Source organism: Callionymus lyra, chromosome 12 (genome assembly GCF_982586985.1).
Source record: "Callionymus lyra chromosome 12, fCalLyr1.hap1.1, whole genome shotgun sequence".
In the NCBI taxonomy this organism is placed as follows: Eukaryota; Metazoa; Chordata; class Actinopteri; order Syngnathiformes; family Callionymidae; genus Callionymus; species Callionymus lyra.
Window position 1 is genome coordinate 20,434,874 of NC_141829.1, and position 20,962 is coordinate 20,455,835.

The 20,962-nt window shown below is 39.6% G+C and overlaps 1 protein-coding gene across 10 annotated transcripts in view; it reads left to right on the top strand.

Annotated features, from left to right (window-relative positions):
* The window catches only part of lmo7a (LIM domain 7a), a 62,368-nt gene extending 48,105 nt beyond the window's left edge, over positions 1-14,263 (top strand). For 3 of the 10 annotated variants that reach the window (XM_087804779.1, XM_087804780.1, XM_087804784.1), the window contains 17 exons: positions 672-783; positions 1,169-1,330; positions 2,529-2,710; positions 2,771-2,834; positions 2,958-3,014; positions 4,864-4,889; positions 6,230-6,334; positions 6,409-6,495; positions 6,566-7,041; positions 7,169-7,222; positions 8,201-8,253; positions 8,337-8,513; positions 9,201-9,387; positions 9,540-9,860; positions 10,561-10,669; positions 10,900-11,002; positions 13,688-14,263. In XM_087804779.1, coding sequence (XP_087660905.1) covers positions 672-783; positions 1,169-1,330; positions 2,529-2,710; positions 2,771-2,834; positions 2,958-3,014; positions 4,864-4,889; positions 6,230-6,334; positions 6,409-6,495; positions 6,566-7,041; positions 7,169-7,222; positions 8,201-8,253; positions 8,337-8,513; positions 9,201-9,387; positions 9,540-9,860; positions 10,561-10,669; positions 10,900-11,002; positions 13,688-13,710 — 2,298 coding nt within the window. In that variant the 3' untranslated portion in view covers positions 13,711-14,263. The remainder of the gene's footprint in view (positions 1-671; positions 784-1,168; positions 1,331-2,528; positions 2,711-2,770; positions 2,835-2,957; positions 3,015-4,863; positions 4,890-6,229; positions 6,335-6,408; positions 6,496-6,565; positions 7,042-7,168; positions 7,223-8,200; positions 8,254-8,336; positions 8,514-9,200; positions 9,388-9,539; positions 9,861-10,560; positions 10,670-10,899; positions 11,003-13,687) is intronic. The other 7 variants (XM_087804783.1, XM_087804781.1, XM_087804782.1 and 4 more) reach the window with 7 other exon arrangements.
* Positions 14,264-20,962: the final 6,699 nt, after the last annotated feature.

Here is a 20,962-nt window from a genome sequence, read left to right on the forward strand (position 1 = left end):
TCCCGAAAACAAATGTGGCTGTGGTATCCCTTGTGTTTCCTCTGGGTCAAAATAACCCGAAGTCCTGAAATCAAATGTGTTTGTGGTATCCCTTGTTTTTCCTCTCGGTCAAATTAACCCGAAGTCCTGAAAACCAATGTGTTTGAAATATCCCTTGTGTTTCCTCTGGGTCAAAATAACCCGAAGTCCTGAAATCAAATGTGTTTGTGGTATCCCTTGTGTTTCCTCTGGGTCAAAGTAACCCGAAGTCCCGAAAACAAATGTGGCTGTGGTATCCCTTGTGTTTCCTCTGGGTCAAAATAACCCGAAGTCCTGAAATCAAATGTGTTTGTGGTATCCCTTGTTTTTCCTCTCGGTCAAAGTAACAGGAAGTCCTGAAAACCAATGTGTTTGAAATATCCCTTGTGTTGCCTCTGGGTCAGAGTAAATTTCATATACAGTGGTGGAGGTCGTTTCGCTTGACAACACAGGGGATACGACAAACACATTTTTGGGGGGATCTTCAGGTCACCTTGACATAGAGAAGGGTTAACATGAAACACAAAAGGTTTTTGGTTATACAACAAGAGTAAAAACTAAATAAAAGTCAAAAATGTAAATTGTTGTCGTTTCAAAACAATCATGGAGGAATTTGAATCACTTGTAACTTACACTTCTCTTAAACATTCTAGGACACTTGTCAGATGCGCATCAGCCTGAACCAGAAGCCCAACAGCAACCCGGACTTTGGCTTCCAGGCCGCCTGGGACTCCACAGGAGCCCGCGTCACCTCCATCAAACCAGGTAACATCTAGACGACCTCTTCCTGGGTACACTTGGGAGATGTTTTCATCTTCTGTTGCTACGGTGACGACTGAGGGTCCAACCCAGCAGCAGCAATCTTATGTAGGACAGTTGCTTTCTGGGTCGTATCTGCTGGGCCTCACATTGTTTTTCTACTTCCTGCCCCATTTATATGAGACAAATGATTACACGGTCACTGATGTATATGCTAATTGGAGTTTTCTGGAACTTGCATTATAGTTTGCGCTTTAATGCTTTGCCGCCCAGCCAACCCATCACCACAGTCAATCACTTTTGAAAAGTTAAATACTGTATAGTAGCGATTTTGACAATGAGAAATGTTTAAAAAAAAAAGACTTAGTTCTGACACGGTCTTGTCATCCAGGCAGTCCCGCTGAGATCTTCCAGCTCCATCCGGGAGACGAGGTGCTGACAGTGAACGGCCAGCAGGTGGCGGAGATGAGCTACACCGCCTGGAAGGCCAGCATGGAGGAGGCTCTGCAGGAGGGCAGCCTGGTCATGGACGTCCGCCGTCACGGCCAGAAGAGTGAGTCACGCTGACAGCGTGTGTGTTTTGATGAAAGGTGAAGGGTTGACTCTCCGTGGTGCGTTCATGGACCCGAGCTTCTGGCAGCCTTCGCCGCTAAACATTTGTGACACTTGGAATTGGTCCGTTGAGTGTTGATGGATTGTCCATGAACGGTCGTGACTCCTCATATTCCTGCCTGTATATAAAGAGTCATGATTTTTTTAATACATTTTTTTAACAGGGTTCTCTTTCTATCAGTTTCATTGTTTATTCCTCTGGAATTTTCCACCGTTTCACTGTTTTGTATCAGTGTTGATTTACAGTTTCGGTGAAAAGCTGCTCACTTACCTTTTTCATACTGACATACCAGACTTTTTTCATGTCATAAAAGCTCTCAACTCAAACAAAATAGTAACATTAATTGTAAATAAATGTTTAACATTATGTAAAATAAGATAATAATAAAATAAAATGCCAAGAAAAAGTATTTTGAATCAACACTTTTAATGGAGTAAAATGGGAATTTGAGTAGAATTATTTGAAAAAATAAGTTGTTTCCTTCATAAAGAATACACAAACATCATCAGAAAAGGAGAAATTGTTGACATAACAGAGGTTTAAGACAAAATAAAATCTAAATAATAACTATTAAAATTCTTACCTTCTCATTTATATTTTTAATTTATATTTTAAATACCTTGTACTAGTTCTGACAATAACACATCACTAATTATATTCAAAATTAAAAGTAACAAAACAAAAATATATATATAAAAAAATCAACATATGTGATCCTTCTCTGTAAGATTACTTTAATGTGACCCTCATGAGGTCAAACATCATAAATAAACTAATTTTGTATGTATTTCAACTATTAATGTCTAGTCTCTAAAATAACTGTGAGTATGTGTTGCCCCTAGAGAGACATCTAATTGATTAACTATTTGAAAGAAATGCTTATTTACATTTGATTTACTTATAAAGGTTATATAAATTACCATTTATAGGTTAATTTGGCACGATTCTATACTTTTAGCTACTTTATTTTCGTGTCAATTGTGTCTAAGAACCTGCATCATGGGTCGTCATGAGCTTGTCACAGTCTGTCTACTCTGCTTGGCTGGGGAAGGTGGTTTCTCTGCTCTCTTACTCACACGTCGCTGCTAAACAAAAGACATTAAAGTTTATGGTTTTTTGTGCCGTATCACCGGATCAGCCTGGGACAGAGACCAACCTTCCTCGCCATTTCAAAGCCATAAGACCATCAATCTGACCAGTTTGGAACATCCGATGCTTGTAGGTTTCCCAGACGCCAACGCCGTCAACAGCCTGGACTTCACCTCCCGCAACTCCAGGGAGTCGGCGTCGTCCACCTGGACCCCCTCGCACCCTGTCATCGTAAGAGAGAAGATGTAAAAACTGTCAATGTTTCCACTGATCACGTCGTGTCTGACGCAGGATGTGGCTTCGAACGGACTTAACGGAGGTTTCCGTGAGGAGCCGGTGAACATGAGAAACAAAGGTAGAAACTATTTTTAATATTTAGATTTTTTGATCTCATTAAAAAAAAAACACAAGTGGATACAGTCGATGATATGATACTATGTTGTGTTTCACGATGATCTTGTTTCCATCTCCCATTTAGAGTCAGAAACCATATCTTTGAAAAACTTAAAACGGCGCTCAGAGTTTTTTGAAAAAGGTAAAACTGTGCATGAACTGGTCGTCCAGTTTCTTCACGACTTCTGTGCAACTGTCGGGGGCTGGTTTTCTCTGTGCTGTCGCCTCCGTCTATCACGTGTCGAATCCTGTTTCTGCATGTTAGTTGAGACGTCCATGTACCAATAAGAAATATGCTTCCATATCAGTTGAGTGAAAACCAATGTCTAGGAAATAGTTGTTTATCTTCTTGACCTTCTCCTCAGGAAGAGGGTAAAACATTTATCGCCTCCATCTCACCTGTCCAGTGAGTTAATACTCAGTCTTGTGACAAATCAAATTCATGCTATGGTTATAGGTATTCTCTGGCAAGCTTCTAGCCAAAACACAAGGTATATTTACCTTCACAAGAATCAAGAAAAGAGGCTTCTCTTAACAAAAAGTCTTGTAGATTAATGCAGTGCTGAGTTCACTGAGAGGGAGCCAGATGAAAACAAAGAAATTGGGCTTAATTTGGTCAGTGAATCTTTGCATTTAGGTTCATTGAATGTAGGTAGACTCGAAATAAATAATGGGTTAAAGAGGCCTAATGAAACCGATGATAAGGTATCATCATACAGTGTATTTTGAAAGGCACTGAAAGTTTGAAAATGATGCATAAGTAGATCAATGGCCTCTCAAAATGAATACAAGGTGTCCTGATACAATGCTTTTGAAACTCAAACAATGCATGTTTCACGAGGCCTCATCAACACATCAGTAGTGTTTTCATTTTTAAAAGGCCACGATTCATTTGATTATAACATAATACTTAAATGCAGAAAGTTTAAAAAATGTAGACACTGTATCATGATACCTCATCAGCTGTTTCATGAGGCCTCATTAACCAGTCCATACCCAAAACCATGAACTGTTTATACTAGTGGTGGCTTCATGAGGCCTCATGAAACACCTCTATACTGAAGACACTGTATCATGATACGATGTCTTTGTATTTAAAAGGCCACTAGATGGCAGTCGAAGCTTGTAAATGATGCCAGGTTTCACTAATTTAGTAGATTAGAGCCAAAGATTATAAAGCAGAGTGACATCTTGTGTATCATGATACACTGTCTTTATTTTTGAAGGCCACTAGATGGCAGTCTAAGCTTGTAAATAAGTCCAAGTTTTACTAATTTAGTAGATTAGAACCAAAGATTATAAAGCAGAGAGTGACATCTAGTTTATCAAATAAACTGTCTTCAATACACAGCTGTTACATGACCTCGTCCAAAAATCACTAGTTTTTAGTCCTACCATAGTAGCTAAAACCCAAAGACATCAAATGGCAGAAATGCTAAACAAAGTCCAGTATAAAAAGTTGATTTTTTTGTAAATATTTCATAAATAAATAGTTAATTCTGTACCAAATTGTAAAGTTTAGTTATGAGTCAGTAATAATTGCTTCCTTTACTCGTTATTTTGTCGACTCAGCAAAGATTTACTAGCATAGTTCAAACCGTCAACACTCTTCATGTCCGAAAACAGTCGGCTTTAAAAACTTGTCCTGCCCAGCTTCACTCCACATCTTCTGCATGCTGCTGCCGTTTGCTTCTCACAATCTATTACGATTGATTTTCCTTCTGGTCCGACAAGTAGCCTTGAGGTCTCCAGAGCGATCGATAAGTGCAAGATATAAAATTGAGTGTTCGGCTCAATCGTAAACATGAATCGTTGTTGTGCTTGTAAATGTCACTTTCCCTGATGAGCCGGCGCTTGACCTGAAAGTAGCAGCTGAAACTTTAATAAGCCTGTCAGCGCTGTGTTGACACGGCAAATGGCCCGAAAGGTTAACTTGAATATTTATGCTTCATTGAGCTCCTGTGGCTGACGATTTGTTTTGTCTTGTGCAGGCGGACCCGACACTCCCATGCCAGACGTAAGTACAATATTAAGATTTACAGTTGGTCATAATCTTATGGTTTAATGGTTTGAAGCTGGAAAAAATGAACAATTTTCCCTATAATGTTGCGGTTTACTGATCCTAGAGCAGACCTGGGCAAAGTGGTTGTTTATGGGGACCTCATAAGGTTAAAATATAAAACTTATTAAATATATACAAAGTAAAACAGTACAGTACTTTTTGTCGGTACTTAATTCAATTATCTTGAGATTTAGACTTACATTTAGAAATTTAGAGAAACTTTAAACAAAGCAATTAAGAATAGTAAAGAAAGAAATAAACATTAAATAAACCTCACTATAGCAAAACATATTTATAATCCCTTTCGTGTAAAAAAAAAACTGATAGGAATAACCTTTTCCTCTAAATATGTTGTCAGTATTTTCTCCATTTATTTTGAGGTGCAAGACATTTTCACAAAAGTTACAAAAAAATCTGTAACAAAAAAGTCAAGAAAGTTTTATTTAGTTTTATTTTAATTTTTGTTTTTTGTTAATTATTGTTAATATCCTTAGTAACATTTTCTATTTTTTTCTTTGTTTTTTGTGTCCGTTTATACGTTGTTTTTTTTCTTCATCCCATTTTTCCCACGGCTTGGCAGCCCCTCCGAACAGTCCAGGTATATAATGTGGCCCCTTCAAAAGTTGAATCGTCTTCCCCTGTCTTGTAAAAAGTAAAGTTCAGTTGCAACACGTGGCCCTTTGACTGTTTTCGCATCCAGCGTGAAGTGTTCTTGAAGTAAAACTATTAAAAAGTGGTTTTCGACAGTTCACTGAGAATTGAATTTATATATACAACTTTTTTTTTTACTATTTTATTATACATTTTTTTATTTTCTTTGTAATGTGTAATTATTTACCCCATCAAAATCGATTAAAATATCCTTTGTTTCTGCAATTCCATATGGTGTGGTCCAGATGAGGCATGTTAAATATTTAAGGCATGAGATCCGTTATACATTGAAACTATGTTTAGTTATATGTCTATACCAGTGATTCCCAACCTGTGGGCCACGAAGGTATTGCAAGTCGGCAGCAAAATCGTCTCCAAAAATGGTATGATTTTTATTGCGGGAGGGTGGATGTAATTATATAAAAATAAAAATACACATAATGATGTTTTAAATGTTAAAACTCGTTAAGTTTCAAATATTTATTTCATTATATTGAAAGCATTATAATGTATTTATGGGGTCAGAGGTGAGCCGCTTTAAAGTGGGCCCCGAGTTAGAAAAGGTTGGGGACCACCGGTCTATACAGTAGATGTTGACCTGTCGGTTCACTCACATCCCTTCATCATTATATCTTTTCTTTAAGATCCCAGTACCTGCGATCACTCCATCCAGCCGCTGGTCCTGGGACCCCGAAGAAGAACGCAGGAGACAAGAGAAGTGGCAGAAGGAGCAGGAGCGTCTCCTGCAGGTACAGACGAGAAAACCATGAGTTTCTCTGACAAATGTAATAATAATAATAATCTATATGATTTTCTTGGTCAGGAGAAATACAAGCGCGACCAGGAGAAGATGCAGGAGGAGTGGCTGAAGGCTCAGCAGGAGATCGACCGAAGCTCCAAGCTGCACCAGGTCAGACGTTCAACTTGAACTAGAAAGTTCTTCAGGTCTCTAACAAGTCTTGGGTTCTTCTCTTCAACAGCCAGGAAGTCTGGAGATGCACAGCAGCAGTGTCAGCCTTCTCTCATCCCTCTCTCCCGTCAGCCAATCTTGGGAAGAGGAGGAGAGGGTGAGGAAGGAGGAGCAGGAGCGCCAAATACAGGTGGAGGAGGAACGAAGATGGCAGGAGGAGAGGGAGAGGGAGAGGAGAGAGGAGCAGGAGAAGGAGAGGAGGGTGGAGCAGGAGAAGGAGAGGGAGAGGAGGGAGGAGCAGGAGCGTCAAAGAGAGGTGGAGGAGAGAAGGAGGAGAGAGGAGGAGCAGCGTCAGTCGCAGCTTCTACAGGAGGAGCGGAGAAGGAAGGAGCAACAGGAGGAGGAGAGAAAAGAGAGGGAGGCGGAGGAGCTGATATGGCAGCAGAGGAGGGAGGAGGAGAGGGAGGCGGAGGAGAGGAAGAGGCAGGCGGCGACGGAGAAACTGCGGCGAGAAAGAGAGGTCCTGCAGCAGCAGCAGCAGCAGTGGTCAGTTGCAACTTTCAGTGTTTGGCTGCTTGTCCGGCTCACCTGTGGCTTCACTAACACGCTCACGTAAAACATCACTAACATGTTTGTGTTCCATCTCTGTGCCGTCGCTCACTGACCGCCTCAGGAATGCCGGCTCCCATTTCTCCAACTGGGAGTCGACACTCTCGATATCGGACAGGTAAACATGGGTTCGTCTGTCTGTGTGAAGGGGTTTTACCTGAGAAGCGTTCGGGGGAGTCAGGCGTCACCTCTCGTCTGATGATGACAGACAGGTGGCGCTATGAGGTCAGACAGGAGACTTCACAGTCACGCTTGATGTTGCTAATCAGTAGTGACAGTGAAGCTAGCACTCGTGATGACTTTCACACACCTCTTACATTTTATTTCATTTTTAATTTTTCAACGTTGACGTCTATTTAATGGTTTTCTTTCAACCTCTAGTCTTGAGTGGAGGGATGTTTAACATTTTCTGGGAAAATGGTTGATCTGAAGGTTTGAAACCTGACCTCATTCTTTTTAACCAACCAAACTTAACCACATTTTTCTTTTTTATGTAGATTTTAACTCTGAAAAATTGAAGTTTAAAGTTTAAAGAAAAGTATTTATTATTTTTATTTTTAATAAACTATTTTGAAAAATGTATTTAAAGTAACTTAAGTAAAATATTGTTAAATTATTTTAATACATTTATTTATTTATACATTATTTTTCAATAAATAAAAATGTATCAACAACAGATGATGCTGCATCATGATACAGTTTGAAAGGCCACTAGATGGCGCTCACAATTAAAGTTAAATTAGTAGATCAGAGCCAGAGATTTTAAAGAAAAGAGTGCCATCTAGTGGCAAAATTAAAACACCATATGATCGAGGCCTCATCAACCCAACACTACTAAAAATTTGTGATTTGCTGATGAAGCTTCATGAAGCAGTGTCATGTTGTTCAAAGGTCAATAGGTGGCGCCATCAGTTTAAAAATGATGTGTCATTAGAACGCCATCTAGTGGACTCTGAAAATAATGACACTGCTTCATGAAGCTTCACTGCTGAAAATCATGCAATTGTGGCATTTAACTAATACAATGTTGTCCTAAAGAATATAGTGTTTTATTAAAATGTTGCATGATTGACAAAGTTTTTTTTTTCTTTGGCAGGCGAAAGTCCAAGTCATCTCCTCAGCTGGACGAAGACGACAGAACACAGAGAGGTTCGTTTCATAATCATCATAATTTATGTCTCCTCACAAGTGACATTTTGACTCGGGACTTTCTTTCCATATACTTGCATTAGTCGCATGGATACCTGGGTACTCTGCAGGTTTTCACTCCAGCAGCTTGGCCCACCAGCTGCTGGAGGATCAGTTGAGGTTGTCAGAATACAGACACGGTCAGAGTCTGAGGACTGCAGAGCTGGAGTCGGAGAGGAGAAACATCCTGAATGCTATGAAGTATAGGGAGCCGGAGAGAGGTGGGCCTCGAAGCTCAGACTCTTGAATCAGAGAACTTGATTCGTTCACGAGTTTCAATCATTGACTGATTCAGTGTGAGCTGCAAATCACCAAAAGTGTGTTTTTTCTTCTGTGTTTAGTAGTGATGTGCTGATGAGGCCTCGTGAAGCAGCTGCATCATGATGCAGTTTGAAAGGCCACTAGATGGCACTCTCAGTGAAAATGATGTCAGGTTTCATTGAATTAATAGATCAAAGCAGAGAGTGCCATCTAGTGACAGTCTGATGAAGCTTCATGAAGCGGTGTTATTATTTTCAGAGTCCACTAGATGGCATCTCTGCTCTATTTTCCTTTGTTTTGAACAACTGTTTATTTTTAAACTGATGGCACCACCTACTGACCTCTAAACAACGTGTCACTGCTTCATGAAGCTTCATCAGCCCATCACTAGTGCCATCTAGTGGTCGTTTAAAATTAAAACACTGTATCGTGATAGAGTTGATGTTGTATCAGGATACAGTTCGAAAGGCCACCAGATGGCTCTCTCAGTGAAGATGGTCTTTCTAAAAATGAAAATGGCCTTTTCAAAATACAGAATCAGCCGTTTCATGATACAATTGATGCTGTGTCATGAGGCCTCATCGACCCATCACTTAGGTTTCTTAGACTCTTTGTCTGGAAGAATTAATTCCACCATCATCTTTCAGTGACGGGGGTCGCCGGAGTGGACCGCAGGAGTCAGCAGTCGCTGGCCCCGGCGGAGCTGGATCGACAGCAGCTCTTAAACGACATGAAGAAGAAGAACTCCCTCCTGACTGACAACAGCTGGATCCGTCAGCTCTCGGCCGCCGCCGCCGGCACCAACCCGGAAAGCGACAGTCCACCGATGCGCAGGTAAAGACAGCCCGTGCGATCTAACTAACAGAGGGTGGTTGGCTTACTTCCTCTTTCCGCTTCGGCACATTTCAACGCTGGTAAAAAAAAAAAGGGAGCTTCACTCTGTCCTCACATTAACTGGTTAACTGGGGCTTGGGTTGGCTTTTCAGGGGCGAGTCTCTAGACCACTTGGAAACGTCGTACAATTCCTGGCGCTCATCGTGGACCCCCAGGAGTAACGCGCAGATACCAAACTACTCTCGGCCTCACTCCGCCCTCTCTGGTGTTACTTCTCACTATGGTGGCGGGTCAGGGGCGCGGCAGGGGTCTCCCACCATGACCTCCTCCAACTCTTTGGGCTCCTTGCGAGGCAGCACGGGCAGACATACGCCCACCTGGGGTCATCAATCCCCGTCACCGTCGCCCTCATCCCCCTCGCCCGCTACCTCTCCGGAGCCCCCATCTGAGGCGGGCGGGTCTCAGAGGAGCAGGTAATGTTGATGCTCTTTCGCCCGCAACTAACGACTCACTGGTATTTTGGGTTCACTTGAGAAGTGGAGCTTTCGTGTTGTCGGTGTTTCTGCACCTCCTTCCTTCACTTGTCACCCACATTTTTGCCACATGTACAAAAAAAGCCAGATCACCAACTTATGAAAACTTGTTTGCAAGATGTCTGAAATATGATCTTCCCATTGTGGCCTTGACCTCCCAGTCAGGGGTTCAAGGATACGACATTTAGCGATATATTGTGGTATTGCACAAGAATTTGCAGAAGGGGCATGACTCTTGCAGAAGTACTTTTTGAAACAAAAATACACCCAAACTTCATCTTTAAAATCTGCTGGAGTCGACTGTATCCTCTCGTCCTCAGGGATATCGTGGAATTTCATTGTTCTTTTTTAGCTTTTGAGCACATAATGATTCTTGCCATCTAGCTCCCTATACAGTGCTGTTGAATATCAGTACAGTATTGTCAAAAAATACAACAATATTTTAGTGTACTCCCCATTGGGCGACTCACTCAGAGACATCCGGAAACACATGCAATGCTTATAACAAATTAAGCTTAGCAGGATTTTGTACATGTGGCTGTTCACCCTACTGTATACCATGTATGTGTTTTAGTGTGTGTTTGCCTTCATACATGTGTGGAGCATGTGTGACATCACGGCTGTGCGTTCTTCAATCCAGGTCAGTCAGTGGCAAGAAAATCTGTACATACTGTGACACTCCGCTGGGGAAAGGAGCGGCCATGATCATCGAGTCATTGGGACTCTGTTATCATTTGGGATGTTTTAAGGTGAGAGTCGGTCTCAACGCGACGCTCTCCGACTGACTTCTGAGCGTTTCACACTTTTTTTTTCCTCCCCCCAAAAAAAACAATTTGACGATCTGATCCTGTCCACAGTTTTCATCCTGAATGCTGCTTCTTTCCAACTTTACATCGCAGTCGGGAGTCGTCTTTCTCTCACAGCGTCACTTTTAACGATGCTTCATTCATTTCTGTTTTACTGTCGTTAATCCCTTCAGTGCATCGACTGCCACACCGACCTCGGAGGATCGGAAGCTGGCGCAGAAGTCAGAATCCGCAACAAACAGCTCTACTGTAACTTCTGCTACATGCGATTCAAAAGTAAGTCTTGTTCGGGAGCATCAGCCCGAGACACTGGTCTCTTTGAACACTCAACAAAAAGCTCTCGATGACCTCTCGACATGACCTTGAAACACAGTATCCTTTAGAAAGTTCCGCCAACTCCTTTCCCACATGAATCCCTTCTTGTCTCGCTATTGGTGCCAAAAACATTTACACTATTTTGTTAAGTTTCTCATTTTACCGCTTTAGAAACAAAGATGCCTCTGGCAAAATATCCCACCCCTGTTGCTTTTCCTGCGGGAGATATAAGGACCTCCACTTAGACATAATTGGTAACAATGTAAGTTTTTGTTCCCGAACAATAAACGGGTACTAGTCCATCCTGTGCAAGGCCTCTTAACCCTTGTTATCTCTGGGTGACCATAAGGCCTGAAAACAAATGTAAGTAAGTAAGTAATTTATATTTATAGAGCGCTTTTCCAGACCAGCGTCACAAAGCGCTTAAAGAATCAAATAATACTCAATAAAATGGAGCTGGATCAGATCAGTGATGTAAGGAGGAGCCTGACCATGAATAGATCTGAAATTAAGATTAGAAGAAGAATTAAGAACCAGAATTTTAAAGTTGATCCTGAAAGAAACTGCAAGCCAGTGAATAGATTTAAGGGTCGGAGAAATGTGAGTTCTTCTACTTGAGCGGGTCAGAATTCTCGCTGCAGAGTTCTGAATCAACTGCAGACAAGACAGCTCCTTCTTGTTAAGACATGAAAACAAACTGTTGCAATAGTCCAGACGAGAAGACACAAAAGCATGGATTACAAGTTCCAGATTATGTTGGGACAACATTTTTCCTAAATTAAGATATTTTTCTCAGTTGAAGGAAACAGTTTCTGCTCAGTTTTCTGCAGTGTTGAACTAGAGACGTGTCTTTGTCAAATACAACACCCAGGTTTCTCAGGTTCAGTTTGACAGACTGACCTAAGTCACCCAAGTACTGACTCAACCCTGGAACCTTATCATCAGGAGCAATAACCAGTTTTGTCCACATTTAGCTGCAAAGTGTTTTCACTCAGCCATTGTTTGATTTCTAGCAAACAATTGACTAAGCTGTTCAGCCTCCGGGGCTCAGTTGGATCAAATAAGTAGTAGAGCTGGATGTCGTCAGCAAAAATGCAAAAAACAAGAAAGGACCCAGAACAGAACCTTGAGGGACTCCACACAACAGATCTGCCGATTCAGACCTCATTTGATTGGCAGATACACTGAAACTGCTACCAGAAAGGTATGACAAGAACCTCTGTAACACAGACCCAGACAGTCCCACTTCATCCCTCAGTCTTCTCAGCAGGATCTGGTGAACAACTGTGTCAAAGGCTGAGGACAGATCCAAGAGAACCAGAACAGTGTATTGACCCGAATCAGCCGACATCATGGGGTCACCTTCACCCTGAGATAACACAAGGGTTAAAGGTCGATGATGAGAAGTCGGAAATATATTAGTATTAGAAAACCGTCCGCCAAGTTGGTTCTGTTAAATTTAAACTCTAAAGAATTGAAAAACTATTTACAAGACAATTAAAATGTACTTTTGTATTGCACTTATTCTTTGACGCGGCGTCATGCCGCATTGAACGTCGGGTAAGGGTGCAGACCCAATCAACATGTCACAGACAAATTCCTTTAATGCAGCAAATTTACGATGATGGGTAAGTAATCCCAGTAATTTCCATCAGGTATATAAAGATCCCCCAGGACAGATAACCCTATCATGGGAATTAATTGGAATCAACTTAAGACCCCCCCCCCCCTTTATCAACTCCTTATAATTTCAACCTTGGCGGAGATGCACATAAATCATGAACATACACTAAAAAATGTGCATTTCCAAAGAGAGAATGCAGTGTGAAGGCTGAATTTGATGAATCTGTAAACTGAAATGCTTGAAAGTATTGAATTAGTTGTTAAAGTAAAAATGTGGGGAAATAGTTGAAATGATGCATAAAGAAGAAAGACTGATGTGAAAAATGTTAAAGTAAAGTGAAAAGGTTCAGAAGAATGAAAAAGTAGAAGTAGTAGAAGTAGTATTAGAAGTAATGGTGAGAATAGAAGAAGTAGAAGTAGAAGTAGTAGAAAAAGTAGTAATTGAAATATAATTAGTAGTAGAAGAAGTAGAATTAGTAGAAGCAGAAGACAGTAATATAAGTAGTAGAACCTAGTAGAAGTAGTTGTAGGATTAGTAGTAGAATTAGTAGTACAAGTATAAGTGAAATGAGTAGTAAAAGTTAAAGTGGATTTAGTAGTTAAAATAGAAATATAAGTAGTAGAAGAATCAGTAGTAGAAGTAGAAGTAGTCATAGAATTAGTAGTACTAGTAGAAGTAGTCATTGAATTATTAGTTAAAGTAGAAGTAGTAGTATTAGAAGTAGTAAGTAAAACAAAGTGTTTTTAAAGTTGAATTAAGTTTCTAGGTGTGAGTAGATGAATGTACTTGAAGTTCAAAGTGGAAGGAGTTGAATCATGAGTTGAAGAGTTTTTCCATTAAAGTGAATGAGGAAATAAAGGGTAGAAATAGAGGAATAGAAGAAAGAGTTGAAGCGATAAAAGCTGCAAGCAATCTAAGCCTAAGACTGATGTATCCAGCACCACTATCTTTACTTCTGCATCAGATACATCCCACCTATGAAACCACTCGTTCCAATCATTTTCTCCGTCACTCTCTTGCAGCCGGTCAGCCCACGTCCATGTGATCCGACTAAACTCCACCAAATCGATGAAGAAACAACAACAACGACTCAAGAACTTTGAGGTGCACACTGACGCCACTGAGCAACACCACGTCTGCGGGCGGCGGCCTCGGGAGGACCAACCCCCCCGAGATTGAAGTTGAATTGCTGATAAGAATTATATTTGTTTTTATTTTGCTACGTGTGATTGAGCAGCGCTTGCGAAGCTGTTTATATTAAGTATTACAGTTGTACAAAGTCGACGGGTTTCTGCATGTGAGAGAGATTTCTAGCCGTGAAACTAGCCAAGTGTTAAATCGCGAGTGCACCTTCTTGTTTTCTGAGCAGATTTAAGAATCTTCTGGATCAAATCCTGTCCACTTTTTTTTTTTTCCATGTCGAAGCTTTCGGTCTGTCACGTGGTCTTCCTGTCACGTCTGTGTGCCTTCATGTCTGCAACGAGACTTTATGAAATGATCTTTTTAAATGTATTTAAATCTTGAATTTTTTCCCTGACAGCTGGAAGATCAGCAGGTTGTATGCCCAGAGAATACACTCAATAAAAATGTAAAAATCATCCCATGGTTCCGTTTCCTGAACACACACATAATGTCTCTTGAGTTTTGCATACATTTGAAATGCAAAAATAATTATTTAAATGATCGACCGTTTCGTTTTGGGTCCTCTTCACCGTAGTTAGCTGCGAATGTGTTGCTGTGCAGTGATATTCCACTCCACTCATCCGTCTCTGTCTTTTGTTTTGTGCTCAATGGAATTTAAATGAGACGCTTCGCCGAGGTTTACCTGCTCTGTATGCACCTGAGCCGATCTGTCATTTCACCCTCTGCATTCATCGCAGCTGATCAGGCTCTGATAAGCCGTTTCACTTAATGACTTTTGCATTAATATATATTGAATGTTCCGGGGACGGGAGATACATGCGTTTAAAGGGTGAGAGTAGAAATGATTTTCCCAGGCGTGGTGATCAGTAGAAGCGTGATTGAATGTATGGATTAACAGAGACGGAGCATAAACCTGCTTTTCTAATCCAAACCGCTTCGATTTCCATTTTAAAGCAGCAGTACGTAACATTTTCACGTTTATTTAACATACTGTATTTTCTGAAGGGATTACTCTTGATTACATAAGCCGCCCCGCAGAATATGTCAAACTGATTTACAGCAGCCGATGAGAGACTGTGTTTTCATTTGAAGTTCTGAGAGACTTGTTGAAGTTACCAGGAAAATAAAACCAGAAACTGACAAAATCTAACCTATTTTTTAGAAAATAAATGTGATACAGTTTGTGGCAACAAGTGTTCTCCATTATTTACAAGTATATAAACCCAGAAGTAAAGTTATTTAATTGGCTTATGTTTATTTCATATTTCAACACCATTCCTCACACAAATGTGAAGTTGAAAAAATATATGTGATTTAATTAGTCATTTCTCAACAAGTCTATATTGAATTGTTGTGGTATATTGTGGGATAGTAGTCTACATCCTTTAGATCTATGGCAGTCATTGATTGTGGATACATATTGATTTATAGATTCATAAACCTGCCATCTTTGATATTGACATAAGAGTCATAGCTGAAATATTCGATTTAATTATCAATTTATTTAAAGTTATGTATTCAAAAAACTTTAAACTGCCATATTCAATGATCTGAGACCTTTCACTTGAGTGACAATTTAAATCATTTTTAAACAATCAATGGATATAGAAAAAGATGAATGAACTTATAAATTATTTAAAAAGGATTAGCATACATGGATTTAAACAGTATAGAGTACGACCGTAATGGTAAAGGATTACAAGGAAGACGCAACAGATTCAATGCTCTTCATTTAAAAGCCGAGTTTTTATTTTCTTCTATTAAATGGCGTTTGGGGAATTTACAGTGAAGATCGAGATCTCTTGAGATATAATTTTGACTCAAGAGTGAAGAATCCCGAGAGACGGTGTAGGACAAGTGGTGACAGATAGACTATTATATTTTTCTTAGTCTTATCTCTTTTTTATATACGATTGAAATTAAAACTGTTTCTGGTCTCAATTTTGTCTGTAGATAAAGACCATCTTCTTTATACAAGCCCACAAAACTGTTTGGAGGAAATATCATATGTCCATGGTTTTGAGTCTGTGTATCATGTACTTTATCTTCGCATCACAAACCATAGTATTCACAGTATAATTATTTGACTACCATTTACAGTTTGAGTCGGAGTTGGACTTTTTTTGTATTGTAGCTACAATAAAGAATATTTTTCTTTTTGTTCAGGCATTATTTATATTTTGTAAGCACCCTCGCCCAGAGAGTAATTCAGTATAAAACCGCCATTCCTGTACACTGTTCTGTCACTGGGGGGAGCCAAAAACAATGTCTTGAAACTTACATAGTGCTGCTTCAATGCTTAGAAAATGTATCTATTTAAATAGAAAATGTAACAAAAGTTCAAAACATTGTTCAAAAATGCCAAAGCTATTTAATGAATGCAAATGTGTTAGTATGATATTAATTAAGGGTTCTAAACAACACAGAAGTTTGCAGTAGTATTCAAACTTTGGTGTTAAAAACTTATGGGATGTTGGTTTAATTTGTTTTTTGATTTACAATGTCAATTTTACTTATTATTTTTCTTGGATGAGAGGACACACTGAAAGGTAGCCAGCCTGTCCTAGAGATAGAGACAGACAACCATTCACACACACACACACACACACACACACACACACACACACACACACACACACACACACACACACACACACACACACACACACACACACACACACACACACACACACACACACACACACACACACACACACACACACACACACACAATATAGAGTTCTCAATCAACTGCTGTGTGTGTTTTGGACTGTGGGTGGAGTGTCTGGAGTAAACCCATGCAATTCCACACAGAAAGGCCGCAGATTGCCTCAAGCTGGAAGTGAACCGGCAACCAGGTCATCTAGTCAACCATGTTAGTTTTTAGTTTTGTTCAAAAATAATGTAGTGTACACAAATAATGTAGTGTATTAAGGCTGAAATCCTCTCACTACTCAACAACAACAATCCCAAAATGCACTGCAACAGTTTGAACCTTTAATTTATAAATGCTTATGAGGCTAAAAACATCCTTTGTTAACTGTTAACATTCTTTTAATTCATCCTATTTTATAATTGACATTAGTGTTTGAATCATGACTTGTTCTCTAATCGATGCTGTGATAAGATAAACGCAGTGATGTTACTCGGAAATGACAACAGACTTAGTCAGGAGCCCTGAGGTTGACCTTTGATGACGTCCTTCAAATATCACAGCCGGAAATAACCGCTGCGGGATTTTGAATAAATCTCCACAAGGTGGCGCTGTACTGCCGAGATAATTCATGATGAAGCGTGAGCTGGAATTTAGCGTGTGTGTCAAGAAATATTTCACAATAATTAAACTGAAATGTTTGTTATCGCTGCAGACCTTATTAAAACTCACACATAAAGGATTGTTTTTTTATCATTATTAATCACATTCACATCAAGGCCCGCGGGCCAAATCTGGCCAGAGTAGTCATTTCATGGGGTCGGTTAGATGCTTGGCCCAAAATCCAAACAGACATGTAACGTACAGTATCGTAGAGGACCTGTCGGTACCACTCCATGAGGCAGTTGTTACTGGGCTGCAAAGAAAGAAAAAATAATTTGAAAAAAAATACTGTTCCATTGATTTTTAGCGTCTTAAATTGTTTTGTTTTGGAAAAAAAGATGCTATTTCTTTCTGAAGCAACATTAACCTGTGACTCTTGACTCGTCCTGACGCTTGTTTCAGTCCACCTTATTATAAAAAAAACCCCCGTAGACTAGTGGAAACATGTTTATATATATACTGTAGGTTTTGAATATAATGCCCAAGGTAAACTGGTCCGAAAAAAAAGCAAAAAAAAAAAAGGTTGGGCCCTGGTATAGTCCATTTAAAAGTAGTTTTCAAGCCAGGGAAGTGTGATTTCATAGTCAAACTGTGAAAGATTTCTTATTTTCTCTCATTGGTCTCTTAAAATTACATGGAGGGTCATGTTTGGTCCACATGCCCCAGATCTGACGCAATAATTAAAGCATATCATTGAATTAGGTGCGAGGCGTTCATCTGCATTGATACTTTATCTTGTGATGTCCACTTCATCATGTAGACCAGGGGTTGACAATTCATATACCCTGAACCTGAGAGACTGAAGTCAAAGGCGTTTGTGGTATCCTTTGTTTTGTAAGGTTTTAAAAGGCTCCATTATATAAAGTAACGGTACTGAGTGGCCCCCCCAGACCAAAATTGAGGATTAAAAATATCATCTCAATAGGATTTCAAAAAAATACAAAATAAAATGTTATATAATAATATAATGCCTTCTTACATTTTTGCCATTTATTTTATACTGTATAGCTCAATTTTGCACATTTAATATAAATAAAAAATTCGTAAAATAACTTAATTTGAAAAAAAAGTTTTCTACTTTCTTTCTATTTGTTTCGAGAAAAAAAATAAAGTTTAACGAGCATTTAAGGTCAGACTAGACTGATCTAAATAGAGAGATAGATAGATAAACTTTATTTTGTTTACCTGATTGATCTGGTAGAAAAGTATTATATATTGTTAGATTATTCATCATTAATTAAATGCTAGTTAAACAACCATCCATCCATCCACCCATTTATCATCTAGTATTCCATCCATCCATCTGGCCAACTAACCATCCATCTATCCAACTATATGGTTGTTTAACTAGCATTTAATTAATGATGAATAATCTAACAATATATTATACTTTTCTACCAGATCAATCAGGTAAACTCAATAAAGTTTATCTATCTATCTAGATCAGTTTTTTCTAGTCTTATCAGTCTGACCTCACGTGAACACGTGCCACAGGTGGTTGCCGAGGGCGGATGTAGATGATGAAACTCGTCGTCTTTCCGAACACATTCTACTGACCCTCTGACACGGGTCATGGATCTGCGATCTCTTGTTCGACGTGGACGTGACACGGCGTCGCCCTCATTAGTCGAGCTAGACGCTTCATCACGAAGCGAAAATTGTCTCCGGAATTGGATTTAATGGGATGAATTTTTATCGCCTTTTTTAACGCCGTCAGTTGGAAATAAGAAAATCGGAAACCATCAGGGTGTGTTGGAGTCTCAACATTAGAAGCAGGAATTAGTCGTCGTAATGAAGCAGAGGATATGAAAGTGAGCGTCCTTCTATCTTCCTCTGTGAGACAGAAGCCGCGATCAGGAACACAAACATCTGCGATTTCTCTCTCTGACCTTAAAGTGCACTGTAATTTGTTTTCTTTTCTCTGCCGGGCGGCGGAGGATGGAAAAATATCACAGGAAACAAGATGCATTGGAGCTGATTTGTTTGGGTTTTTTTTTTTTCTGGGAAGCAAGAGAGTGTAACGGGGATTTGGAATGATAAGACGAGCTGGTCGCAGCTGCTTCGCTCTGATATGCTTGAGACTGCATTATGCTCGGGGTGACATGGGACCAAGTTTTCTGTCCTCCAATTAATTCACCCTGCCCTTCTCGCTGGGAACCAGACGGAATACTGATTCTCACTTTAGCAATGTCCACTGGTGCAGACTGGACTTTACGGCACTCAAAACACTTTCCCTATAGTTTTCAATGTAACTCCGTAATCTTCCATTACTATTACAGTAGATTACATCACCCAAACCATTGCAGGACCCAATGGATGGAAGGATGGATAGATAGGTGGATGGATAGATTGTTTAATAGATGGATGGATGGGTGAATATATAGTTGGATGGATGGATGGTTAGTTGGCTAGCTGGAATGCTGGATGATAGATGGGTGGATGGACGGACGGTTGGATATATGGATGGATGGAATGATGGATGATAAATTGGTGGATGGATGGATGATTTTTAAATGGGTGGAATGATGGATAGTGGACAAATTTATTGATGGGTATATAAATGGAATGATGGAATGGATGAAATTATGGTTGGATGGATGGATGGTTGGATAGATAGATTAATCAATGATAAATACAACCATCCGGATGGATGGATGGATATATGAATGAAATGATAGATGATTTATTAAATTATGGATGGGTATATGAATTGATGGATACATAAATAGATGGATTGACGTTGTATATATGACAGGTGAATGGATAGATTGTTTAATGGATGGATGGGTGAATATATAGTTGGATAGATGGATGGATGGATAGATTGATTAATAGATGGATGGGTGAGTGAATATATATTGTTGGATGGATACATAAATAGATGGATTGACAGTTGGATAGATAGGTGGATGGATAGATTGTTTAATAGATGGATAGATGGATGGGTGAATATATAGTTGGAAAGATGGACGGATAAATGAATTTATAGTTTGATAGATGTATGGTTAGTTGGCTAGATGGATGGATGGAATGCTGGATGATAGATAGGTGGATGGATGGATGGATGGTTGGATATATTGATGGATGGAATGATGGATGATAGATTGGTGGAAGAATGGATGTTTTTGAGATCGGTGGATGGATGGATAGATGGGTGGAATGATGGATGGATATATGGATGAATGATGAGTGGATGGATGGATGGTTGGATATATATATATGAATGGATGATACTGTATATACAACCATCCATATGGATGGATGGATGTATCAATTGATGGATGGTTGGATATATCAATGGAATGATAGATAGTAGATGAATTTATGGTTGGATGGATGTATAAATAGATGGATTGATGAATGTATAAATGGATGGATGGAATTATAAATAATGGATGAAATTATGGATAGATATATGGATGGATGGATGGATACACATAGTGCCACAAAGTACTCTATTAAAAACCCAACATAGTTCTAATAAAAACAAGAAAAGCTAATTTTTAAATAAAATAATAACGTTGTGTTTTGCTATGACGAACAATAACAATATGTAATAACGTTTTCCAAACTAATGTGTCACTTGCAGACTATAACTGACGCCATAGGTTTATTTCTGTGCAACAACAGTCTAAATATGGCTCCAGTAATGATGCACAATAGCAGCACATATGCTCGGTTTGAGCTACTCAAGTATTCTGGCCGTGTGAGCTGGAAAAAGTTGACAGGTTATTTTTAGAGGCGCGTTGCTTCGCGACTCCAAACTTGAAGCCGACGTGAACGCAGAGGTTGGTGACTCACGACAGAAGGTATTTCGTAGTTTGATAAATAACTCGAA